Raw genomic sequence first — 27,559 nt, 5'->3', positions numbered from 1 at the left:
GTTTCTTTCTTTTTGTCTGACCACAGTGCTCTCTGCTGACACCTCTGTCCATGTCAGGAACTGTCCAAAGCAGGAGCAAATCTCCATAGCAAACCTTTCCTGCTCTGGACAGTTCCTGACATGGACAGAGGTGTCAGCAGAGAGCACTGTGGTCAGAGAGAAAAGAAATGCAAAAAGAAAAGAACTTCCTCTGTAGTATACAGCAGCTGATAAGTACTGAAAGGATTGAAAGATTATTCAATAGAAGTAATTTACAAATCTGTTTAAAGTTTCGGCACCAGTTGATTTAAAAAAAAAAATTTGTTTTCCATCTGAGTACCCCTTTAAGGACATTGGCTGCATGTTTGGTGTTGTTTTCCTGGTGCAGAATAAAAATCACATGCCTTCCTGGTGGGAGGTGCCTTCCTGGTGGGAGGTGTCTTCCTGGTGGGAGGTGTCTTACTTTGCAGCATTTTTTCCTCATCTGCCTAAAACCTTTTTACAGTATTGAACATTTTTCTTTCCTCAGTTAAAAATGCTCCTTACTCTACATTGTATAACATATCTACAAATAGAAAGCAGTGCTATATTAGTGTTGTTCCAATAAACCGTGCTTGATGTTGTTCCAATGTTATAAGATTTCGATATGATGTGCTTTCTCTTTAGGATAGTTTGGATTTGTCTTATCGTAGCAGTGATATTATGGCTTGTTTTTGATACAGCAAAAATGGGACGCACTCAGCTTATTTCCTTTGGTGGCCTTGTTATGTATATTCTCCTGATGCTTATCTTCTCTAAACATCCAACTAAGGTATTGAGATCACGTTTACCAATGAAAAAAGATTTTAAGTTATTGTATTTGTTTTAATCACTAAGGTCTCATTCACACTACAAAGATTTTTCACAGAATTTCCTCAGTGGGAACAGCCCCTTATTCTACCATGAATGTGTTAAATGCAATAACTGATGGCCTACAAGTAAGCCCATCCTTTTAACAATTGATCTTAAATGTTATTATAAAATATAGGCATATACAGTAACAATTTTGAATTTGAATGGGTTTCAGTTAAAGGGATACTCCACCCCTAGACATCTTATCCCCTATCCAAAGGATAGAGGATAAGATGTCTGATTGCGGGGGTCCAGCCACTGAGGACCCCCGCAATATAGCATGTGGCACCCACCTGTTACTGCTCCGGAAGCGCTGGAGGGTCTGGGTCCCGACCACGGGAACAGAAGATCGTGACATCACGACTCTGCCCCCGTGTGACGTCAAGCCCCCTCCCATAGACTTGCATAGAGGGGGCGAGGCATGACGTCACGATCTTCCGTTCCCGTGGTTGGGACCCAGACCCTCCAGCGCTTCCGGAGCAGTAACAGGTGGGTGCCACATACTATATTGCGGGGGTCCCCAGCGGCGGGATAGGGGATAAGATGTCTAGGGGTGGAGTACCCCTTTAATACCTCTTTATTCTTAAATCTATATGTGATACATAATGAGTGAGGATGGGAAGCGATACCGTATATGACAGTTGAATGGAATACATAGTAGAAAGTAGTAAAGAAAAAGGTTAGCATAAATTATATTAGAAAAAAATTGTAGAGAATGAAATGTTGTGTCTGTACCTTTATTTTGAAGGTTCACTGGAGACAGGTATTTTGGGGTATTGGACTACAGTTCCTTCTAGGACTAGTTATCCTAAGAACAAAGCCAGGATTCGATGCATTTGACTGGCTTGGCATACAAGTACAGGTAATATATTTGTCACTGTAAGTTTCTAATTTAACAAAATAAAAAAAAATATATATATATATATATAATTATTCCATTTCAGGCTGGGGTAACAAATTGTATTTTCTTCATTATTTTTAACCAAAACCAGAGAAAGAAACATACCCGGGGAAACAATAAAGGAATGATTTGCACCTTTTTCTGTATTGATTCAACTCCTGATTTTGGTTAAAAAATGTTGACCAAAATACAATGTGTGAACGAAGCCTGAAAATCTATTGTGTAATTCAGCTTAGCCTCACATTCTCAACTATCTGAACTGCACACTATGGGGGAGATTTATCAAATCCTGACTAGAGGGAAAGTTGCTGAGTTGCCCATAGCAACCAATCAGATTGCTGCTTTCATTTCTGAAAAGGCCTCTGAAAAATGAAAGAAGCGATCTGATTGGTTGCTATGGGCAACTCAGCAACTTTTCCTCTAGACAGGTTTTGATAAATCTCTCCCAATATGACATTGTCTGTGGCTAAAACCGGAACTGGTCATTACAACCCGAAAGTTTACGAGCACTGTCATAAGTTATTTAGGTTTATTTAGGAAATACAACAATAATTATCACTTGTAACAGTGAGGTCACCAATTCATGAAGAAAGGAAGTAATTGACAGCTGAAATAAAAGTGTTGTAATATGCAGCAGAGGGGATCTTAGGCCAAGGGAATTTGCAATAGCCTAGCATTCAGACAATTTAGTAGAGTAGACAGCTATGCTAATACTTTGATGCCCCTGTTGCCCTTTTTATTAATACATTATGCCCAATTTCAATATTAGGTTGTCACATGCCAATTATTCTCCTGTTAATTTTTTTTCAAAGAACTGAACAGCAAATTGTGGTAGCCCTGGGGTGTAGGGTAGTTGGGATGTTGTGGTAGGTAAGGGGTTAATGTTAACCCTAGAGTTCGTGACGCCAGGTCGAGGGCTGGTATGCTGAGGTAAATTCTCCGGCCTATCGCCGCCCTTCCCAGAAACGATAGGTGCATGTAATAAAATGACTGAAGTTCCACAAGGTACTTGAACTTGAACAAACTTTACTTAAGTGCTTGCAGTACATCCAATGAACAATGACAGTCTCAGGCAAACAGTCTCTATAGATCTCAATGACTGACAATTGTTGCGGACCTTGAGTAAAATGAAAATCTCTGAATTTAGGGTAATTATTGCAGATCCGTCTGGATTTAGGGGATAGATAAGGTCCGGCGATCCTGCAGAGTGCTTAGGGATTGATACACTCGCGATCTTAGATATATCAGGCCTAACTCACTGCAATAGACAGCTGCGCAGATCCTGCTCGTTTGACAGCCCAGGAACAAGAGAGCAAGAGCGAGAACATGGCCACCGCTCCCTTATATGGGCAGGGGCGGGGCAAATCTGATTGGTCCGAACATCTGTCATTCACTGTTACACAGTGTGCTGGGATTGACTACGTCACAAGGACCTCCAAAGGTCCTCAAGCAGAAATACCATAGAGTTCACCTAATCACGTGACCCGCAGGTCCTGCTATGCTACAGACAGGTAATTAACTATTTATAGGCACTGATATAATATTTACATGTTTCCTAAGTAAGTTATTGGAGCATTAACTATCTGGATGAGAGGTGACTAGGGGTTAACTAGACAATGGGGACCCCGACGTCCTAGGGACTCTGGCTAAGTTGACCCACCCATGCAGGTACCGGATAGGATACGGTACCGGGACACCACAAAATTATTTAGAACTAAATATCATAATTAGGTCACAATAAAGCCACAAAAAGATTGGCATTGGCATCTTGCCTGTTAGTTCATAGTTTCCTTCCTAGAAGCCACAATTTATTATACTGCAGGGAAGAACAAGTTAAAACAGGCAAACCATGTTACATTCAATTATTACTAACCAAAATTATTATTAGTAAAGGTGGAGCTTTACTTTATTGTATAATAATTATAATACATTTTTATGCAGTATCACCAAGTGCAAAATTTTGTTTTGTATAATAACTCCTAGAGAACAGTGTTGGCGTGAATATTTGCATTTTTAATTTTTATCGCGAATATTGCAAATATTGCGAATATATTCGCTATATATTCGAAATGACGAATATTCCCTTTTTTACGCATATTCGCATATGTGAATAATTGCATATTCCTTCATTTCACTTGTGGGCCAATTAGAATGATGCAAATACACAGAGGTTATCAACAACATCCCTAGCAACCAATAGTAAAGTTGCCCACCCCCTCACTGTTTTCTTCCTTAAATACGCGAATATGCGAACATAACGAATACAAGAAATTCGCGAATATAAGACGAATATTCGTCTATATATTTGCGAAATATCACGAATTTTGAGCAGTGCCGCTCATCACTACTAGAGAACCACACACACACACACACACACACACAGCAATGTAACAAAGCTCATCAGTAGATGCTCATATTTATTAGATTTCAGCCACACTGGTGTTCTATTTCTATTTGGACCCACAGTCGAGCCGGGTCTTGTGGCCATATGATGGTATTACAAGTTTTGGTATTATGCTAGGGTGTGGTATTATGTGGTAGTGGTTTTGGTATTATGGTAGGGTGTGGTATTATGTGGTAGTGGTTTTGGTATTATGCTAGTGTTTCTGGCATTGATGACATCACTCTTCCCAGCCTACATGGCCAGTGCTCAGTCTATACCTGAGATTGGCTGAATATATATACAATGTATTTTTGGAGAAATGTTTAAGTCACTATGCGTTACATAACCATAGGAAATGATGCAGATACAACTTATTGCTTCAGAGACATCAGTGGCATTTCTGAGAATACAATCATTCTTCATTCATTACAGTAACTGAAACGCCTAGGATACTGCTTTAGCCTTCCTTGTTTTCCTGGCAGGCAAAAGACTATATTCAATCCTATCAGACTCATTCAAACAAGTCTTTCAAGTTATACCTGTTGCTTAGCATTTTCATTGTAAGACAATGCAATAAAAATAAATCTACTTTTATTGAAGTCTACTTAGTAGGTGTGACTAATTATAATGTATATCCAAATTGACTTTTTTTTATCATTTTTCATTTTCAAAGGCAACTTTCTGCATTGTTTCTGTTCTTGCCTGTATCTCACATGATGCCTTGGCAGCATTATGGCTGTAAGAGCATCATCGGAGATGTAGTACACAACAGTGCCAAATGTCGTCTACCCCTGTTCTGGGTCTCGCAAAACAGATGAATAACTACAGGAATACAGAAGTTACATTTCCTGATGCCTGAGGTTGCTTATAGGGCTTTTCTGCCATATACACCAGATACCAGTATTATAAATAGCACATGGTAGATAAGGAGATATTGTGTAAGAGTTTGTTAAACCAACTGTATTACAATCTTATCTGGCCATCTACGGGATTCAAAATAAAATGTTATTGATCAGACCACCTTCTTCTATGCCTCCATAGTCCAGTTCTGATCCTCACATTTCCCTTGTGAAAGCAGGGTTCAGCATGTGCTACATAGCCCTGTAGCAGCTACAATGCATTGGGTGCTCAGGCACCTTTCTATCAAAACCATCATCAACTTTTTCAACAATTATTGCTACAGTATGTCTTGTGTGGGATCAGGCCAGATGGGCTATTTTTGGTCCCCATGCCTTTCAATTAGGTTTGGACACCCATTACCCTGTGTTCAGTTTACTGATTGTTTCTCCTTAGACCACTTTTCATAGGTACTAACCACTGCATACCAGGAACCCTCCAGAAGACCTGCTTTTAAGGGGGTGATACAGCCCTGCAAGCAGGGGTCAAGTCCTGAGAAAAAAAAAGTTTGGGAACTCACCCAAGATTTCCACTCAAGGGCTGGTCCTGCTAATGGAAACGGTGTTCCTGCTGTGGAAAAAGTGTAGGAACTCAGTTCCCACTCATTCCTGCAGGACTTGAGCCCTGCCTGCAAGTCATGTGTGTCATGACACTGACTTCCTGAGCATGGAAGGGGTAGGGTATCTTCAACTGACCTACAGCAAGAAGAATAAAATGCGGATTAAGCATTGAGATGCAACTGGGATGAAAGAGGGCACCTATAAATGATTGACAGCTAGAGGAGGAAAGTGTGCTGTGCACCATGATGTGCCACGGGCGACTGCTTTTGGCTTGAGTTAGTTGTAACTGATGGAATGAAGTCCATAATTGTGGACCAGCATTGTGTTTTCCACCCTGTGGCTTGGGGTTGTACTTAAAGGAAAACTGTCAGCCAGTTCACCTACACTAAACCCAATGAGGGTGATAGTGTGAGTGAACTGGAGTCCAACAAGGGGTCACTCACTTTAGTGTGTGCCCTGGCCGCTGAGTTCTCCCCCGATAATTTTTTTTTGTCCTGTCTGTAGTAGCGCTTTGAAGACAGTCCCCCAGCGTCCATATTTCTTTGGGTCCTGGAGGAAGGGGCCTAAGCCCGCCCGGTTTGCATATTCATTTTCTTCACACGTCCCCAGAGCACAGCACTCTGTCTGCAGAGCACATGTGCTTGAAGATTTTACGCAGCTCTCATGTCTTGATGACGTGAGAGCTGTGAGTCCCCGGAGTGCGCTCTGCGCAGTGTAACTGCGCATTCCCTGGGCTCTCGCTACAGAAGACGCACAGCTCTCATGTAAGGAAGTGAGAGCTGCGTAAAATCTTCAAGTGCATGCGCCCTAAAGACAGACATGTGAAGAAAATGAATATGCAAACCACAGGGGCGGGCTTAGGCCCCTTCCTCTGGGACCCAAAGAAATATGGACGCCGGGGATCCACCATCAAAGCGCTACTAAAGACAGGACAAACAGAACTTTATCGAGGGAGAACTCAGTTGCCAGGGCACACACTAAAGTAAGTTGAGTTGTTATTTTCTGTCTAAGTGCTCTAAGTGCTCTCTGATGACATGTGTCTCGGGAACCACTCAGTTTAGAAGCAAATCCCCATAGCAAACCTCTTCTACTCTGTGCAGTTCCAGAGACAAGCAGAGATGTCAGCAGAGAGCACTGTTGCCAGACAGAAAACAATAACTCAACTTCAGCAGCTGATAATTATTGAAAGGATTAAGATTTTTTAATAGAAGTAATTTACAAATCTGTTTAACTATTTGGAGCCAGTTGATATAAAAATTTAAAAAAAAAAAAACGTTTTTTCCTGTAATACCCCATCCATAATAATAGTCAGAATCACCCCCTTTTCCCAATAAAAAAAAACAGTGTCAATAAAAATAAACATATGTGGTATCGCCGCGTGCATAAATGTCATTAATGAAACCACACGGTCTATGGCGTACACGTGAAAAAAATCCAAAATAGCGTATTTTTGGTCACTTTTAAAACCATAAAAAAGTGAAAAAGACATTAAAAAGTCCAATCAAAACAAAAATGATACCGATAAAAACGTCAGATCACAGCGCAAAAAATGAACCCTCATACATCCCCATATGCAGAAAAAAAAAATATAGAGGTCAGAAGAGGACATTTTTAAATGTATACATTTTCCTGCATGCAGTTATGATTTTTTCCAAAAGTATGACAAAATCAAACTTATGTAAGTAGGGTATCATTTTAACCGTATGGACAGAATAAAGAGAAGGTGTCATTTCTACCAAAAAATGCACTGCGTAGAAACGGAAGCCCCCAAAAGTTACAAAATTAAATTTTTTCTTAAATTTTGTTGCACAATGATTTTTCTTTCCATTTCACTGTGGATTTTTGGGTAAAATGACTAATGGCACTGCAAAGTAGAATTGGTGGCGCAAAAAATAAGACACAATATGGATTTTTAGGTGCAAAATTTAAAGCGTTATGATTTTTAGAAGGTGATGAGGAAAAAATGAAAATGCAACAACGGAAAATACCCAGCGACATTGAGGGGTTAAATATTGTGCAAAGTTTATGCAACCTTTATGGACCGTTGAGAAAAAGGGGGATGAATATTGATGAAGGTGCAAAGTTATCAAAGGGGTGGAGTTATTGGCTGGAGCGGGAGGGAGAAGTATTGCTAGTACAGCATAAAGAAATTGTGCAGAAAGGTGGATTTGCATACTTTCTTGTGTAGCGATTACAACAAAACAGCTGTATGGATTTTTATAAGGTAAACTGCTTTGAGTCAACATCACCCGCACTATTAACCTGTATATTCAGAATACTGTGGGTGATGCTGCTGTAAGATTTCCTTTAATGGTTTAACTTCCCTTGCAAGCACACACTATGTTCCTTAAAGGGTACCTCTCATCAAATAAACTTTTGATATATTTTAGATTAATGAATGTTGAATAACTTTCCAAATGCATCTTAATGAAAAATATGCTTCTTTCTATTGTATTTTTCCCGATCAGTCCTGTCAGCAAGCATTTCTGACTCATACTGGAGTCCTAAACACTCAGAGCTGCCAGCCTGCTTTGTTCACAGCCAAACAGGCTGTGAACAAAGCAGGCTGGCAGCTCTGAATGTTCTCCTTTGTGAACAAAGCAGACTGGCAGCTCGTAGTGTTTAGGACTCCAGCATGAGTCTGAAATGCTTGCTGCCAGGACTGGTAGGGAGACCCCTAGTGGTCATTTCTTCAAAATGGAAAATTAAATAGAAAGAAGCATATTTTTTAATAACATGCAATTGTAAAGTTATTTTGCATACATTAATCTATAATATATCAAAAGTTTTTTTGATGAGAGGTACCCTTTAACCCCTTAAGGACCAGGCCAATTTTATTTTAACATTTTCATTTTTTCCTCCTCGCCTTCTAAAATCCATAACTCTTTTATATTTCCATCTACAGACCCATATAAGGGCTTGTTTTTTGTGTGACCAATTGTACTTTGTAATGAAACCTCTCATTTTACCATAAAATGTACGGCGACCCCCAAAAAATATTTTTTTAGGGAGGAAATTTAAATGAAAACCACAATTTTGCTAATTTTAGAGGGTTTCGTTTTCACACTGTACAATTTACGGTAAAAATAACATGTGTCCTTGATTGTGTGGGTCAATACGATTAAAATTATACCCATGGCTAGATACTTTTATATCTTTGTACAGCTTAAAAAACTATTGAAAACTTTTTGTACAAAATCAGTAATCTAAAATCACCCTATTTTGACCACTTATAACTTTTTTATTTTTACGTATATAGGGCGGTATGGGGGCAAATTTTTTGCGCCGTCATCTGTACTTTTTATTGATACCACATTTGTGTATATAAAACTTTTAGATAATTTTATTTTTAAAGTTTACGCCGTTCACCGTATGGGATCATTAACGTTATATTTTGATAGTTCAGACATTTACGCACGCAGTGATATCAAATATGTTTCTCAACAAAATTTACGGTTTTTGGTGGTAAAATGGGGAAAACGGACAATTTTCGTTTTTATTGGGGGAGGGGATTTTTCCCTTTTTTTCCCTTTTTTTTTTTTTATTTTTCAACTTTTTTTTTTACACTTTAATAGTCCCCATAGGGGACTATCTATAGTAATCATTTGATTGCTAATACTGTTCAGTGCTATGAATAGGACATAGCACTGATAAGTATTATCGGCTATATTCTGCTCAGGTCTGCTCGATCTCAGACCAGAGCAGAAGACACCGGGAGATGAACGGAGGCAGATGAGTGGACCTCTGTCCACCATTACAAATGATCGGATCGCCACCGGCAGCGCTGTGGGCGATCCGATCATCTATTTTAACATGCCATGAACTATACTGGTCATGGCATCCGATGGGTTAATGGCGGACATCCGCACGATCACCGATGTCGGCCATTATCGGCGGGTTCCCGGCTGCTGATAGCAGCCGGAACCTGCCGTGTATGACGCGAGCACCGCTCCGATGCTCACGGTCATACACAGCACGTAAATGTACATCCTGGTGCGTGAAGTACCGCCAAACCAGGACGTACATTTACGTCCGTGGTCGTTAAGGGATTAAAGGGGTACTCCTCCCACAGACGTCTTATCCCCTATGCAAAGGGGATCGCGGGGCCCCTTCGCCATTGTTGGCAACATTCCGTCGCCAGCTCCATACCCCCGTGTCTTATCCATCTGCACCCCTGCATGTCTTACCCCGTTTGACGTGACAACCAAGAGCGTGGGGAGTGCTCCGCTTCATTCTTCTGCTATTATATTACACTTTCTGGTCGTTTGCGTGATAGCACTTACAGAAGATTATTGGCAGCAGCTTCTAGGGGCTGTGCGAGTCCAGCATCTGAGCATAATCAGTAAATGCCTACCTAGTGGTGCCGAGTTTTCCTATGTTAACTATTGTATTTAAAACAAAGTTGCTGTTATCAGTTTTCATATCTATATTAGACTGGCACTGCTATCTTGTCCCTGAAACTATTGCCTGTGTGTCTCTGCGCAAAGAAAAAGTACAGGAAGTGTAGGGGGCATACAGGGCTCTGTGCAGGTTCCTGGTTTGTCAATCATCCTGCTGTGTGAGCGTGCCACAGAGTCTCAGTGCACAGAGCTCTGCTATTGGCTGTACATAATACCCTTAGAAGTAAATGGGAGTTGCAATAACAGTATAGCTTATGGTGCTAAGCTGTTTTTGCAACTGTTATTAAAGGGGTACTGTTACGCCGAGCGCTCCGGGTTCCCGCTCCTCCCCGGAGCGCTCGCTTCACCTCCTCCGCTGCAGCGCCCCGGTCACGTCCTCTGACCCGGGGCGCTGCGATCCTGCTGCTAGCCGGGATGCGATTCGCGATGCGGGTAGCGCCCGCTCGCGATGCGCACCCCGGCTCCCCTACCTGACTCGCTCCCCGTCTGTTCTGTCCCGGCGCGCGCGGCCCCGCTCCCTAGGGCGCGCGCGCGCCGGGTCTCTGCGATTTAAAGGGCCACTGCGCCGCTGATTGGCGCAGTGGTTCCAATTAGGGTTATCACCTGTGCACTCCCTATATTACCTCACTTCCCTTGCACTCCCTTGCCGGATCTTGTTGCCTTAGTGCCAGTGAAAGCGTTCCTTGTGTGTCCCTTGCCAGTGTTTCCAGACCTTCTGCCGTTGCCCCTGACTACGATCCTTGCTGCCTGCCCCGACCTTCTGCTACGTCCGACCTTGCTTCTGCCTACTCCCTTGTACCGCGCCTATCTTCAGCAGCCAGAGAGGTGAGCCGTTGCTAGTGGATACGACCTGGTCACTACCGCCGCAGCAAGACCATCCCGCTTTGCGGCGGGCTCTGGTGAAAACCAGTAGTGGCTTAGAACCGGTCCACTAGCACGGTCCACGCCAATCCCTCTCTGGCACAGAGGGTCCACTACCTGCCAGCCGGCATCGTGACAGTAGATCCGGCCATGGATCCCGCTGAAGTTCCTCTGCCAGTTGTCGCTGACCTCACCACGGTGGTCGCCCAGCAGTCACAACAGATTGCGCAACAAGGCCAACAGCTGTCTCAACTGACCGTTATGCTACAACAGTTGCTACCACAGCTTCAGCAGTCATCTCCTCCGCCAGCTCCTGCACCTCCTCCGCAGCGAGTGGCCGCTCCTGGGATACGCTTATCCTTGCCGGATAAATTTGATGGGGACTCTAAGTTTTGCCGTGGCTTCCTTTCCCAATGTTCCCTGCATCTGGAGATGATGTCGGACCTGTTTCCCACTGAAAGGTCTAAGGTGGCTTTCGTAGTCAGTCTTCTGTCCGGAAAAGCCCTGTCATGGGCCACACCGCTCTGGGACCGCAATGACCCCGTCACTGCCTCTGTACACTCCTTCTTCTCGGAAATCCGAAGTGTCTTTGAGGAACCTGCCCGAGCCTCTTCTGCTGAGACTGCCCTGTTGAACCTGGTCCAGGGTAATTCTTCCGTTGGCGAGTATGCCGTACAATTCCGTACACTTGCTTCAGAATTGTCCTGGAATAATGAGGCCCTCTGCGCGACCTTCAAAAAAGGCCTATCCAGCAACATTAAAGATGTTCTGGCCGCACGAGAAATTCCTGCTAATCTACATGAACTTATTCACCTAGCCACTCGCATTGACATGCGTTTTTCTGAAAGGCGTCAGGAACTCCGCCAAGATATGGACTCTGTTCGCACGAGGCGTTTCGTCTCCTCGGCCCCTCTCTCCTCTGGTCCCCTGCAATCTGTTCCTGTGCCTCCCGCCGTGGAGGCTATGCAGGTCGACCGGTCTCGCCTGACACCTCAAGAGAGGACACGACGCCGTATGGAGAACCTCTGCCTGTACTGTGCTAGTACCGAACACTTCCTGAGGGATTGTCCTATCCGTCCTCCCCGCCTGGAAAGACGTACGCTGACTCCGCACAAAGGTGAGACAGTCCTTGATGTCTACTCTGCTTCTCCACGTCTTACTGTGCCTGTGCGGATGTCTGCTTCTGCCTTCTCCTTCTCTACAGTGGCCTTCTTGGACTCTGGTTCTGCAGGAAATTTTATTTTGGCCTCTCTCGTCAACAGGTTCAACATCCCAGTGACCAGTCTCGCCAGACCCCTCTACATCAATTGTGTAAATAATGAAAGATTGGACTGTACCATACGTTTCCGCACGGAGCCCCTTCTTATGAGCATCGGATCTCATCATGAGAGGATTGAACTTTTGGTCCTCCCCAATTGCACCTCGGAGATTCTCCTTGGACTTCCCTGGCTTCAACTTCATTCCCCAACCCTGGATTGGTCCACTGGGGAGATCAAGAGTTGGGGGTCCTCTTGTTCCAAGAACTGTCTAAAACCGGTTTCCAGTAACCCTTGCCGTAACTCTGTGGTTCCTCCAGTAACCGGTCTCCCTAAGGCCTATATGGACTTCGCGGATGTTTTCTGCAAAAAACAAGCTGAGACTCTACCTCCTCACAGGCCTTATGATTGCCCTATCGACCTCCTCCCGGGTACTACTCCACCCCGGGGCAGAATTTATCCTCTCTCTGCCCCAGAGACTCTTGCCATGTCCGAATACGTCCAGGAGAATCTAAAAAAGGGCTTTATCCGTAAATCCTCCTCTCCTGCCGGAGCCGGATTTTTCTTTGTCTCCAAAAAAGATGGCTCCCTACGTCCTTGCATTGACTACCGCGGTCTTAATAAAATCACGGTTAAGAACCGCTACCCCTTACCCCTCATCTCTGAACTCTTTGATCGCCTCCAAGGTGCCCACATCTTCACTAAATTGGACTTAAGAGGCGCCTATAACCTCATCCGCATCAGAGAGGGGGACGAGTGGAAAACGGCATTTAACACCAGAGATGGACACTTTGAGTATCTGGTCATGCCCTTTGGACTGTGCAATGCCCCTGCCGTCTTCCAAGACTTTGTCAATGAAATTTTTCGTGATCTATTATACTCCTGTGTTGTGGTATATCTGGACGATATCCTAATTTTTTCTGCCAATCTAGAAGAACACCGCCAGCATGTCCGTATGGTTCTTCAGAGACTTCGTGACAACCAACTCTATGCCAAAATTGAGAAATGTCTGTTTGAATGCCAATCTCTTCCTTTTCTAGGATATTTGGTCTCTGGCCAGGGACTCCAGATGGATCCAGACAAACTCTCTGCCGTCTTAAATTGGCCACGCCCCTCCGGACTCCGTGCTATCCAACGCTTTTTGGGGTTCGCCAATTATTACAGGCAATTTATTCCACATTTTTCTACCATTGTGGCTCCTATCGTGGCTTTAACCAAGAAAAATGCTGATCCCAAGTCCTGGCCTCCTCAAGCAGAAGACTCCTTTAAACAACTCAAGTCTGCCTTTTCTTCGGCTCCCGTGCTCTCCAGACCTGACCCTTCCAAACCCTTCCTATTGGAGGTTGATGCCTCCTCAGTAGGAGCTGGAGCTGTTCTTCTACAAAAAAATCCTTCCGGGCATGCTGTCACTTGTGGTTTTTTCTCTAGGACCTTCTCTCCAGCGGAGAGGAACTACTCCATCGGGGATCGAGAGCTTCTAGCCATTAAATTAGCACTTGAGGAATGGAGGCATCTGCTGGAGGGATCAAGATTTCCTGTTATTATCTACACCGACCACAAGAACCTCTCCTACCTCCAGTCGGCCCAACGGCTGAATCCTCGCCAGGCCCGGTGGTCTCTGTTCTTTGCCCGATTTAATTTTGAGATTCACTTTCGTCCTGCCGATAAGAACATTAGAGCCGATGCTCTCTCTCGCTCCTCGGATGCCTCAGAAGTTGATCTCCCTCCGCAACACATCATTCCACCTGACTGCCTGATCTCCACTTCTCCTGCCTCCATCAGGCAGACTCCTCCAGGAAAGACCTTTGTTTCTCCACGCCAACGCCTCGGAATCCTCAAATGGGGTCACTCCTCCCATCTCGCAGGTCATGCGGGCATCAAGAAATCTGTGCAACTCATCTCCCGCTTCTATTGGTGGCCGACTCTGGAGACGGATGTTGGGGACTTTGTGCGAGCCTGCACTATCTGTGCCCGGGATAAGACTCCTCGCCAGAAGCCCGCTGGTTTTCTTCATCCTCTGCCTGTCCCCGAACAGCCTTGGTCTCTGATTGGTATGGATTTTATTACTGATTTACCCCCTTCCCGTGGCAACACCGTTATTTGGGTGGTCGTTGATCGATTCTCCAAAATGGCACATTTCATTCCTCTTCCTGGTCTTCCTTCTGCGCCTCAGTTGGCTAAACAATTTTTTGTACACATTTTTCGTCTTCACGGGTTGCCTACGCAGATTGTCTCGGATAGAGGGGTCCAATTCGTGTCTAAATTCTGGAGAGCTCTCTGTAAACAACTCAAGATTAAATTAAATTTTTCCTCTGCATATCATCCCCAGTCCAATGGACAAGTAGAAAGAATTAACCAGATCCTGGGTGATTATTTGCGACATTTTGTTTCCTCCCGCCAGGATGACTGGGCAGATCTCCTTCCATGGGCCGAATTCTCGTATAACTTCAGGGTCTCTGAATCTTCCTCCAAATCCCCATTTTTCGTGGTGTACGGCCGTCACCCTCTTCCCCCCCTCCCTACCCCCTTGCCCTCTGGTCTGCCCGCTGTGGATGAAATTTCTCGTGACCTTTCCATTATATGGAGAGAGACCCAAAATTCTCTCTTACAGGCTTCTTCACGCATGAAGAGGTTCGCGGATAAGAAAAGAAGAGCTCCCCCCGTTTTTTCCCCTGGAGACAAGGTATGGCTCTCCGCTAAATATGTCCGCTTCCGTGTCCCTAGCTACAAGTTGGGACCACGCTATCTTGGTCCTTTCAAAATTTTATGTCAAATTAATCCTGTCTCTTATAAACTTCTTCTTCCTCCTTCTCTTCGTATCCCTAATGCCTTTCACGTCTCTCTTCTCAAACCACTCATCCTCAACCGTTTTTCTCCCAAATCTGTTCCTCCCACTCCTGTTTCCGGCTCCTCGGACGTCTTCTCGGTCAAGGAGATTTTGGCTGCCAAAAAGGTCAGAGGGAAAAATTTTTTTTTAGTAGATTGGGAGGGTTGTGGTCCTGAAGAGAGATCCTGGGAACCTGAGGACAACATCCTTGACAAAAGTCTGCTCCTCAGGTTCTCAGGCTCCAAGAAGAGGGGGAGACCCAAGGGGGGGGGTACTGTTACGCCGAGCGCTCCGGGTTCCCGCTCCTCCCCGGAGCGCTCGCTTCACCTCCTCCGCTGCAGCGCCCCGGTCACGTCCTCTGACCCGGGGCGCTGCGATCCTGCTGCTAGCCGGGATGCGATTCGCGATGCGGGTAGCGCCCGCTCGCGATGCGCACCCCGGCTCCCCTACCTGACTCGCTCCCCATCTGTTCTGTCCCGGCGCGCGCGGCCCCGCTCCCTAGGGCGCGCGCGCGCCGGGTCTCTGCGATTTAAAGGGCCACTGCGCCGCTGATTGGCGCAGTGGTTCCAATTAGGGTTATCACCTGTGCACTCCCTATATTACCTCACTTCCCTTGCACTCCCTTGCCGGATCTTGTTGCCTTAGTGCCAGTGAAAGCGTTCCTTGTGTGTCCCTTGCCAGTGTTTCCAGACCTTCTGCCGTTGCCCCTGACTACGATCCTTGCTGCCTGCCCCGACCTTCTGCTACGTCCGACCTTGCTTCTGCCTACTCCCTTGTACCGCGCCTATCTTCAGCAGCCAGAGAGGTGAGCCGTTGCTAGTGGATACGACCTGGTCACTACCGCCGCAGCAAGACCATCCCGCTTTGCGGCGGGCTCTGGTGAAAACCAGTAGTGGCTTAGAACCGGTCCACTAGCACGGTCCACGCCAATCCCTCTCTGGCACAGAGGGTCCACTACCTGCCAGCCGGCATCGTGACAGGTACTCCAGTGAAAAACTATTCTAAATCAACTGGTGCCAGAAAGTTAAACAGTTAAATTACTTATGTTTAAAAATCTTAATCCTTCCAGTACTTATAAGCTGCTGTATGCTCCACAGGATGTTTTTTTCTTTTTAAATTTATTTTCTGTCTGACCACAGTGCTCTCTGCTAACACCTCTGACCATGTCAGGAACTGTCCAGAGCAGGATAGGTTTGCTATAGGGATTTGCTCTTGCTCTTGACAGTTCCAGAGACAGACAGAGGTGTCAGCAGAGAGCACTGTGGTCAGGCAGAAAAGAAATTTAAAAAGAAAAAAAACTTCTTCTGTAGTATTCAGCAGCTGATAAGTACTGGAAGGGTTAAGATTTTTAAATAGAAGTAATTTAAAAATCTGTTTCACGTTCTGGCACCAGTTAATTAAAAATAATACCTTTAATACCTACGGGAGTTAAAGAAACAGTGTAAATCACTCTGCTGTTTAAAGAATCCTAGCCACTTCAGGCCACCACCACATCCAAGTAGGAGGGGGAGCCTGGTTGGGACACAAATCTTTTAGACATTTCAGGCATATTTTGTGGATATGAGATTCAACACATTTTTCAGAGAAACAACACATTTTCAAAAGTCAGAAGTATACCCACCTATTATGCCTCTAATATGATTAGAAAGAGAAATAGACAAAACGTGCTTCCTTGTGCGGAATCACCAAGCATGAAATGGAAAATTCTTGGAGGAAGGAAACATGCTCACATGGACAGGTTGTGCAATTTCAGGCACAACACTTACAGAGGCACATCAAAACTAAGGTTGAGCTGCTGCGGCATCCCACACCGAACACATCGGTGTAACATGCAGATAAGGGAAGGAAGGTGGAAGTGGGAGGTGGTGTCCGTGCTGCTGGAAAATTAGGTGGAATCAGCATACATCGAAGTCATCGGAGGTGAAGAAGTACTTTAATTTAATCAAGCGTGATGAAAGGGTTTACACCCAGAAACACGTTGTGTGAACATAATTAAAGTACTTCTTCACCTCCGATGACTTCAGATGTATGCTGATTCCACCTAATTTTTCAGCAGCGCGGACACTACTTCTACCTTCCTTCCCTTATCTCTAATATGATTATGATACTAGAGAATGATATTATAATAGCAAAGCAATGGAGACTATCTATTAAAAACATATTCTTTTTAATTTGTTTCAGACTTTTCTGGAATATTCAAATACTGGCGCAGAGTTTGTGTTTGGAGAAAAGTATGTTGATCACTTTTTCGCTTTTAAGGTAAGCCCTAAAAAATGTTAGAAATTCTAGTGAAATGTTAATTTACCCACAATAATTTTTATAGTACAGCAGAAATGGGCAGCAGCACATTGATGTATACAGTGAGGAAAAAATAATTTAGTCAGCCACCAATTGTGCAAGTTCTCCCACTTAAAAAGATGAGAGAGGCCTGTAATTTTTATCATAGGTATACCTCCACTATGAGAGACATAATGAAAAAAAAATTCCATGAAATCACATTGCCTGATTTTTAAAGAATTTATTTGTAAAATATGGTGGAAAATAAGTATTTGGTCAATAACAAAAGTTCATCTCGGTACTTTGTTATATACCCTTTGTTGGCAATGACAGAGGTCAAACGTTTTCTGTAAGTCTTCACAAGGTTTTCACACACTGTTGCTGGTATTTTGGTCCATTCCTCCATGCAGATCTCCTCTAGAGCAGTGATTTTTAGGGCTGTCGCTGGGCAACATGAACTTTCAACTCACTCCAAAGGTTTTCTATGGGGTTGAGATCTGGAGACTGGCTAGGCCACACCATGAAATGCTTCTTACAAAGCCACTCCTTCGTTACACGGGCGGTTTGTTTGGGATCATTGTCATACTGAAAGACACAGCCACGTTTCATCTTCAATGCCCTTGCTGATGGAAGGAGGTTTTCACTCAAAATCTCACAATACATGGCCCCATTCATTCTTTCCTTTACACGGATCAGTCGTCCTGGTCCCTTTGCAGAAAAACAGCTCCAAAGCATGATTTTTCCACCCCCATGCTGCACAGTAGGTGCACAGTTTTTACCAAAAAGTTATACTTTGGTTTCATCTGACCATATGACATTCTCCCAATCCTCTTCTGAATCATCCAAATGCTCTCTAGCAAACATCAGATGGGCCCTGACATGTACTGGCTTAAGCAGGGGGACACGTCTGGCATGCTTTGAGTCCCTGGCGGCGTAGTATGTTACTGATGGTAACCCTTGTTACTTTGGTCCCAGCTCTCTGCAGGTCATTCACTAGGCCCCCGTGTGGTTCTAGGCTTTTTTCTCACCGTTCTTGTGATCATTTTGACACCACGGGGTGAGATCTTGCGTATAGCCCCAAATCGAGGGAGATTATCAGTGGTCTTACATGACTTCCATTTTCTAATAAGTGCTCCCACAGGTGATTTCTTCACACCAAGTGGGTTGCCTATTGCAGATTCAGTCTTCCCAGTCTGGTGTATGTCTACAATTTTGTTTCTGGTGTCCTTCAACAGCTCTTTGGTCTTGGCCATAGTGGAGTTTGGAGTGTGACTGTTTGAGGTTGTGGACAGGTGTCTTTTATACTGATAACAAGCTCAAACAGGTGCCATTAATACAGGTAAGGAGTGGAGGACAGAAGAGACTCTTAAACAAGAAGTTACAGGTCTGTGAGAGCCAGAAATCTTGCTTGTTTGTAGGTGACAAAATATTTATTTTACTGAGGAATTTACCAATTAATTCATTAGAAATCCTACAATGTGATTTCCTGTATTCTTTCTCTTCATTCTGTCTCTCATAGTTGAAGTGTATCTATGATGAAAATTACAGGCCTCTCTCATCTTTTAAAGTGGGGGAACTTGCAGAATTGGTGGCTGACAAAATACTATTTTTGCCCCACTGTATACACCCAATGTCATTTTTACAAAATTGGTAAGGGTATGTTAAAACAGGGTGGTGTAAGATGGTGTAAATGACCATCTAAAATGTACTGTATTGTTGCACCATATTTTAATTGTAAGGTTTTAAAAATGGTTTCATTTTGTTTAAATGTAGATCATGTAGACAGATCAAATTGTCAATTTATGTGAACAGATTGGCCCTGATTTACTAAGTGTAGGTTTCTTTGAGGGGTTTCAATTCCCTACAATTTTTTTTCAACTGTATTTACTAAGCTTTTCCTATATTTTCCACTATCCCTACATTGCTTTTGCTTTTTGCTTTTTTTTTTTTTTTTTTTTACACATGCTCTGATCTGTCTGGTTTTCCTCAGCTGAAATCCACCACATTTTCTGTGGAAACCTTAGTAAATATGTTGGGTTTTTCTGAAAATGTCAGAAACATGCCGCTTTTCGGTGACTACGCCCCATTTTCCCAACATCACACCACTTTTTCAGGTTTTCTTAGTAAAATGGAGAGTTAGTCGGGTTTCTTTCAAGTCTGGCGCAAATTCTGGTGCAGACAGGTTTGGCGCAAAACCTGACAGAACATGTCGGATTTGCAAGAGTAAATGAGGGCCATTGTGTAGTATATTTCAAGGGGCTTCTTGTCATGGAAGTGCCGCAAATTAAAGAACTCTTCACTGTGTTTGGTCAGTACCTAGAGCTTGAGTTGTATGAATTCTCTGTCCTTGAAGAGGACAGTGCTGAAGGGGAATCTGTGGCAAAATCTGCAACTGCATTTCCTCATCCTGACATTAGAGAGAAAGAATCAGGAAAGGTTTTGTGGCCCTCATGGTTAAACCCTTTTTGACCTATAAGACCCTATAAGAGAAAATAAATAAATAAAAGTTATAGGTGGCAGAACAGTTTTAAGCAGTAAAACAAAGTATACAAATGTGGTATTGTTCTAATCGTACTGGCCTATAGAATAAAGGTAACATGGTTTTTTTTTATGGTGAATTCAAAAGAAATAACTTTCCACAAAATTGTGCAACTGCATTGAAAATTTTAAAATTTCCCCCCACAAATATTTTTTTCTGGTTTTATAAAGATTATTAGGTATAATGATGGGTGCCAAAAAAAAAAATATATTCTTGTCCTGTCAAAATTAAGCCTTATACATCTCTGTTGGTGGACAATTAAAAATGTTATGAGCTGTAGTAACATAGTTCATAAGGTTGAATAAAGACCAGAGTCCATCAAGTTCAACCTATATCCCTAATGAGTAACCTACTGAGTTTATCCAGGGGAAGGCAAAAAAAGACCTTCCCGTCTCCAAATATGGCAGTCAGAATAAATACTTGGAGCAACGTTCTGTCCCTATAAATCTAGTATACATTACCAGCGATGTTATTATTCTCCAAAAATGCATCCAGATCCCTTTTGAACTCTTTTACAGAGTTCCCCATGACCACCTCCACATCTCACTGCTCTTACAGCAAAGAACCCGCGTCTGTGCCGGTGTAGAAACTTTCTTTCCTCTGAGCATAGAGGATGCCCCCTTGTTATTGATACAGTCCTGGGTATAAATAGATCATGGGAGAGATCTCTGTACAGTCCCCTGATATACTTATACATAGTTATTAGGTCTCCATTAAGCCTTCTTTTTTCTAAGCTAAATAACCCTAATTCTGATAATCTTTCTGGGTACTGTAGTCCTCCCATTCCCCGTATTTCTCTGCTTGCCCGTCTTTGAACCCTCTCCAGCTCCACTATATCTTTCTTGTACACTGGTGCCCAGTACTGTACACAGTTCTATGTGTGGTCTGGCTAGTGATTTGTACAGTGGTAGAATTATTTCCTTGTCGTGGGCATCTATGCCCCTATTGATGCACCCCATGATTTCATTTGCCTTGGCAGCAGCTGCCCGACACTGGTCACTACAGCTAAATTTACTATTAACTAAGACTCATAAGTCCTTTTCCATGTCAGTGGCCAGTACCATGTGCATAACCTTACATTTGTCAGTGTTGAACCTCATGTGCCACTTCTCAGCCCAAACCTCCAACCTATCCAGATCTATTTGTTACAGTGCACTGTCCTCTATAGTGTTTACCACTTTACCCTCAAACAATTTACATACAATGGAGGTTAAACTAACAGGTCTATAATTCCTGTGATCACCTTTTGTCCCCTTTTTAAATATTGGCACCACATTTGCCATGCACCAGTCCTGGGGAACAATCCCTGTTACTATAGAGTCCCTGAATATTAAAAATAGGGGTCTGTCTATTGCATTACTTAATTCCTTTAGAACACAGGGGTGAATGCCATCTGGACCTGGTGATTTGTCTATTTTGATTTTTTGTAGGTGGCACTGTAATTCTTCCTGAGTTAGACAGGTGACCTGTACTGCGGAGTTTACCTTATCTTGCTGTATTTCACCTGGCATTTCATTTTCCTGTGAATACAGTGGAGAAGAATCTGTTTAATATATTTGCTTTTTCCTGATCCCCGTTTATAATTTCTTCCTCATCATTTTTTAAAGGGCCTACACTTTCATTTTTAACCTTTTTGCTATTTATATAGTTAAAGAACATTTTGGGGTTAGTTTTACTCTATTTGGCAATGAGTCTTTCTGTCTCTATTTTTTGCAGCTTAATAATATTTTTTGCATATTTAAAATGTTTCTTTATAGCTTTTTAATGCTTCTTCACTGTTGTCCTGTTTTAGTAGTTTAAATGCTTTATGAGAAGGTGAGAAGGGAAAAAGTGAGCAAAAGATTAAACTTCAGGAGGGTCAAGAAGAATTAAAGGACAACTGTCACCAGAATTCCCCCCTAAACAATCCCCAGTATGTGAAAGCTGCTTGGTAGTGTAATGCTGCCATACCTTAGGCTATTTTATCTTTACCTGTCAGCAACAGTTGGGTAGTAGTGGCCAGGGGTTCACAGTTTCCAGGGGCCCTTACGTCTCTCTCCTCTCTGCTTGGCTAGCTGTTTGATTGACAGACATGTCCTCAGCACATGCACCATCTGAGTCTCTTCATCAGCATGCAGTAAGCTGTTACATTGAGCACTCACTCACTCTGCAAGCACTCCTGGTACCTCCAATAGAACAGTGCCAATTCTCTTCTTTTTTCTTTACACACTGCCGGTAGTGTCTGAAGTAAGTAGGTGGGTAGCTAGGTAAGTAACCTGGAAGATGCCAGGGTGAAAAAAAATGTTAACCTCCTGAAAGCTGCGCCATGTCTTTCTTCCTCCACAATGCAGGTGTTGATGAGTGACGTCATTGTACTGCACCCAGTGTAGACCGCAGGTCCTGTGGCTTATACTGAAAAGCAGCTTTCACCTGTATGGTCAATGATAGCAATATATACCCTTACCCTAGATTATAAGTAAGAATAATGCTCAATGTACACATAAACGGTCCATCCTGGGCTTATTTAGGCATTCAAACCTTTTTTGCTGGTCGTTTTAGTAACCCTAAGTTTCAGACTCTTTCAGACAAGCCACTATTGTTGTACATTTTTTAAGCCCTATAGCCATAAAAGTGCTGTGTCTGAGATTCCAGATGAAAGAAATTCTGAATTTCCTGTTTTTCTGTTGTATCATTCAGGTTCTACCCATTGTGATATTCTTCAGCACCATCATGTCAATGCTTTACTTCCTTGGTTTTATGCAGTGGTTGATTAAGAAGGTAAATTTTCGTAAATTTTTTTACAATTTTTAAGGCCTACCTTCCATTTACATGCTATGAAGATAAGGAAAGCATCTCATATAGATGAACAAAGTACTCCAATGCTGCTGAAGTCCAACATAACATACAGTTGTCGTACAAGATCTGCAATACTGATACATTAAAAATGCTTACCCTTCTTTCAATGTGTTTTTAATCATGTATATGGTTTAGCATGTGGCTATGTACTATGTACTATTGTTAAATTAGTTGGAGTCAATAAGAACACGTTTTGTTAAAGGGGTACTCCGCTGTTCAGTGTTTGGAACAAACTGTTCTGATTGCTGGAGCCGGTGTCGGGAGCTCGTGATGCCGTATCCCCATCCCCTCATGACGTCATGCCCCCCCCCATAGATTTACATTGAGAGGGCGGGGCATGACATCATGAGGAGGCAGGGCTATGACGTCACAAGCTCACGGCACAGGCTCCAGCGTTCGGAACAGTTTGTTTCAAATACTGAGCCGTGGAGTACCCCTTTAAGCATAAAAAGTAATTTGATTTTGTAGTGCACATTATTTCCCAAGCCAAGACAATGGAAACTATGAAAAATGTTACTAGGATATAAGGGTTCAAATACACAACTAGATTACAGTTTTACTGATACCTCATAGGACAGTTCATACAATTCTCGGGAAGAATAGCTCCATAGATAAAGTATCCTGTGGCAACACACAGAAGCAGCATAGTTCTGTACTAGGGGGCAGTATCATGCACTGCCACATAGGCTCCATGCAGTCGCGCCTCTATAGGTGTCACAGAGTCAACTGGGAAAGGGGCGAATACACTTTCATTTTCACAGATCCCTATCTGCCATGTCTGAACTCTGTGTTACAAATCAGAATTACTTTAATCACAGTTTTGATGTTTGGAGAATAAAGTAAGGAAGCAATCAAGGACTAGATACATTTACTGTACATATGTATTTGTATGGAAAATGGTAGTAAAAGCAATAATAACTACAATACAACAATTTTACAACTGTTTTCACAGGTTGGTTGGTTAATGCAAATTACCATGGCAACAACTCCTACAGAATCATTGGTTGCTGCTGGCAACATATTTGTGGGTCAGGTACGGAACTCATATTGATTTTAGTTATAATTTCCTATTCTATAAAGAAATAAACATCACAAATATAAATATAAACCAGACTTTTTAATTTCCTTGCTGTAATCAATTGCTGAAATCAATATTCCAATTTGTGTTCTGGTTGTAGACTGAATCGCCCCTTTTGATAAGGCCATATCTGGAACACCTGACAAAATCTGAAATACATGCAGTGATGTCTGCTGGCTTTGCTACGATTGCAGGAAGTGTCCTTGGAGCATATATTTCATTTGGAGTAAGTAAAGATTTTTGATGTCCCTGTTCAAAAAATGTTTACCTTAAAATGTTCAATGTATCCCTCAAAAAACAAGGCCTAAGATGTAAAGACATATAAGAACAGTTTTTTAAAAGATGGACAGTCATTTACTCTCAAATTTATTCAGGATAGTGTAAATAATAAAATAAGTCATATTTATCTTGTCAATCTTCTGTCACTCCCTTTCTAATACTTCCAACCAGTATCTGTACTTCCAGGTCATTCTCAACATGGACATGTGAAGACTGCAGCCAGTCACTGGTTGAACCAGGTAACCAATGTGGTCCTTGATTGGCTGCAGCAGTCACATGTTCCAGAGAGACCAGGGAAGAAGAGAGCTGGGAAGACATCTATATTATTAAACACCGATCATTTTTACCTTACAGGGAAATCAAATTAAAGGGATCATACCACTATGTAAATATACAGACTTGGACAAAACTGTTGGTACCCTTCCATTAAAAATAAAAAAATAATAAAACGGAATGCTCCCTAATATAACTTGAAACAGACAGAGTAATAATGAATAAAAAAAAAAACTTACTGAAAATTAGCTGATGAAAATCATCTACTAGTTACAAATTGTGTTTTAACAGTTACATAAAAAAAAAAAAAAAAAAAAAAAAGGCTATTAAGAGAGGTCCAAGCAGGTGGATGTTCTTGTGACGACAGTTGCACACATGATTGCGAAGTTTAAGCTCCACGGGACTGTAGCCAACCTCCCTGGACATGCAAGAGGAAAATTGTTGACAAATCGAAAAGACATATACAGTAATACCAATACCGAACAACTTCCAGTGAACTTAAAGGCCAAGGTACATCATTGTTAGATTGAACCATTCATCGCTGTTTAAATGGGTACTCCGGTGAATGTGGTGCCCTGTGTCATTAAGCTTGGTCTCAGTCACAGGTTTTGGTTTCTCCAACATGATAATGAACCAAAACACACAGCTAAAAGCAACAAAATGGCTTAGAGTGAAACATTGGACTATTCTGAAGTGGCCTTCTATGAGCCTTGATTTTAATCCTATTGAACATCTATAGAAGAAGCTGAAACCTGCTGTCTGGAGAAGACACCATTCACACATGAAACAGCTGTAACTGGATACCTGTGGACATTGAGAGTTACAGAAGTCCCTTGATCTCAGTGACTGCTTTAAAAGGTTGTGCAACAAAATATTAAGTTTGTGGGTTTTTCTATCTTTAACAGAAGGGTACCAACAATTTTGCCCACGTCTGTAATCTATTGGCAGAATTTTATAGAGCAGGAGTATTCGACAGACTATTATACATCTTAGTGGGAAAAGATTCAGTATAATTTGTAATTTATTGATTGAAATCTCTGGTATTTCTATTCTTAGCAGTCCAGAGGACAGTGTCACTCAGTGATAGGATCAATCTCTGCAATTAAGAGAGAGAGATCTATGGTTGGAGTATCAATTAAATCTGTAAACTTTAATCGGTTACCATCTAAGGACGAGTCGGCTCGGGCCGCACCATATAGGCCGGCCGACATGCGGCTATTATTTAATTATTTAATTTAAATAATTTGTCTGATTAAAAACAAATCAATATGGTAATTGAGAATAGCTGTCCTAAATATGATTCTTCTTGGTGAATTAAATCCAATTCCCAATTTCGTTGGCACTACAAGGCCCATATAAGCTGGAGGCCAATCATGGTATACTTACGGTGAGTATATCAGGACAGCCATGTTTATCTTGCAAATATTTACATTATTGACATTTTAAGTTATGATGTAATTCTTTTTACAAGACTAACCTATAAAAAAAATCATCAGATAAATGAAATGTCTTTTTGCTTTTCTGATTTGTAGGTATCTTCTTCTCACCTGCTGACGGCTTCTGTCATGTCTGCCCCAGCTTCACTAGCTGTAGCCAAGTTATTCTGGCCAGAAACTGAACCAGTGAAAATAAGTATGAAGGATGGGCTTAAACTGGAGAAAGGGTAAGAAAGTAGACTGTAACTCCACATGTATTATCACCACATTCCAAGAGTTATGAATTTTTATTTATTTATTGATTGACATAGCCATATGACTGCTTGTTTTTTGTGGGACAATTCGCAGTACAAGGGCACTATTTCAGGATTCATATGATTTATTGGTACTATTTTAGAGTAGGGCTGACTTTTTGATTGCTTTCCTTTTTATTTTGAAAGCAGATTCACAAAATTCCGGATTTTTTTTGTTTTGTTTTGTTTGTTTTGCATACAGTGCTCAGTTTGTGGGATAAATAATTACGGTAGATCATTTTATAGTTTGAGTTGTTATAAATATCTCAGTATTAAACATCTAGTTTTTTTAAATGTTTTATGTAATAAAAAAATTATATTGTAAGAGGTAAAAAATTGGAGTGGAGGAGGGTTTATTATATTTTATTAAACTTTTATTTTCCGTAATGCTGCCCCAGCTGCCATGGAAACACATGGGTTGCTTATAGAGTGTTCAATCCACAGAAACTCCTTAGATGCCAAGGACAAAATTTGACCATGACATCTAAGAAGTTAAACTATTAATAATGAATGTTTCAACACACCTGGTACTAAAAGAAGAAGCTCATCTTTTATACGCCAGCTTAGCTCTTGCCTCACTCGCCATGGCTATCCTAGCCCCACTGTAAGAAGATGACAGGGTAGAATAGAGACTCTTAATGGTCATTATCAGAGGTCATTAAAAGGGTACTCCTTTGGAAATTATTATTTTTTTTTTAAATCAACTTACTCCAGAAAGTTAAACAGATTTGTGATTTACTTCTATTTAAAAATCTTAATCCTTCCAGTACTTAGCAGCTGCTCTGTTTCTCAGGAAGTTATTTTCTTTTTGAATTTCCTTTCTGTCTGACCACAGTGCTCTCTGCTGACACCTCTGTCCATTTTAGGAACTGTCCAGAGTAGGAGAAAATCCCCATAGCAAACCAATCCTTCTCTGTACAGTTCCTGACATGGACAGAGGGGTCAGCAGAGAGCGCTGTGGACAGACAGAAAGGGAATTTAAAAAGAAAAGAACTTCCTGTCGAACATACAGCAGCTGATAAGTACTGGAAGGATTAAGATTTGTAAATGGAAGTAATTTAACAATCTGTTTAACTTTTTGGCACCAGTTCATTTACTAAATTTTTTCCAGTGGAGTGCCCCTTTAAGATGTTAAATGTAATATTTGTGAACAATGTATAACATGTTAGATAATATTACACTCACACATAGGATTTACCTCTGTAAAGCTTTACTAATAACATTCATAAAATGACAATACAATAAATACTACATTAGAACTAGGACATATTGTGTAATAAAGTAAGTGATGAGCCCTATACCGAATCATGGGCCATGCTCGGCAAAATAATGAAAATTAAAAAAATGTACTAACTCAGCAAGAAAGAGGCCCCTGCAAGCGGTTAGGTAAATGCTGAGTGAAATCTTATATGGGAACCCACTTTGATGGCTTTTTCAAAGCTTCTGATAAGATAACTGACATCATGTGAGGTAGTTGAAAGTGTACCTGGGACAGTAATTTAAAGGGGTACTCTGCTGGAAAACATATTTTTTAAATCAACTGGTGCCAAAAAGTTAAAAAGAAATTACTTCTATATAAAAATCTTAATCCTCC

General features: G+C 42.1%; 1 protein-coding gene across 3 annotated transcripts in view; it reads left to right on the top strand.

Annotated features, from left to right (window-relative positions):
• Window positions 1–27,559, top strand: part of SLC28A3 (solute carrier family 28 member 3) — a 142,440-nt gene that overhangs the window by 95,884 nt on the left and 18,997 nt on the right. For all 3 annotated transcript variants that reach the window (XM_056524232.1, XM_056524222.1, XM_056524241.1), the window contains exons 6-12: window positions 646–790; window positions 1,619–1,732; window positions 17,137–17,214; window positions 22,448–22,528; window positions 23,559–23,639; window positions 23,785–23,910; window positions 25,769–25,899. In XM_056524232.1, the coding sequence (XP_056380207.1) occupies window positions 646–790; window positions 1,619–1,732; window positions 17,137–17,214; window positions 22,448–22,528; window positions 23,559–23,639; window positions 23,785–23,910; window positions 25,769–25,899 (756 nt within the window). The remainder of the gene's footprint in view (window positions 1–645; window positions 791–1,618; window positions 1,733–17,136; window positions 17,215–22,447; window positions 22,529–23,558; window positions 23,640–23,784; window positions 23,911–25,768; window positions 25,900–27,559) is intronic.

This window comes from Hyla sarda, chromosome 1, assembly GCF_029499605.1.
Source record: "Hyla sarda isolate aHylSar1 chromosome 1, aHylSar1.hap1, whole genome shotgun sequence".
Lineage (NCBI taxonomy): Eukaryota > Metazoa > Chordata > Amphibia > Anura > Hylidae > Hyla > Hyla sarda.
Note: the sequence above shows the minus strand (reverse complement) of the source record. Positions and strands in the feature narration are given on the sequence as shown.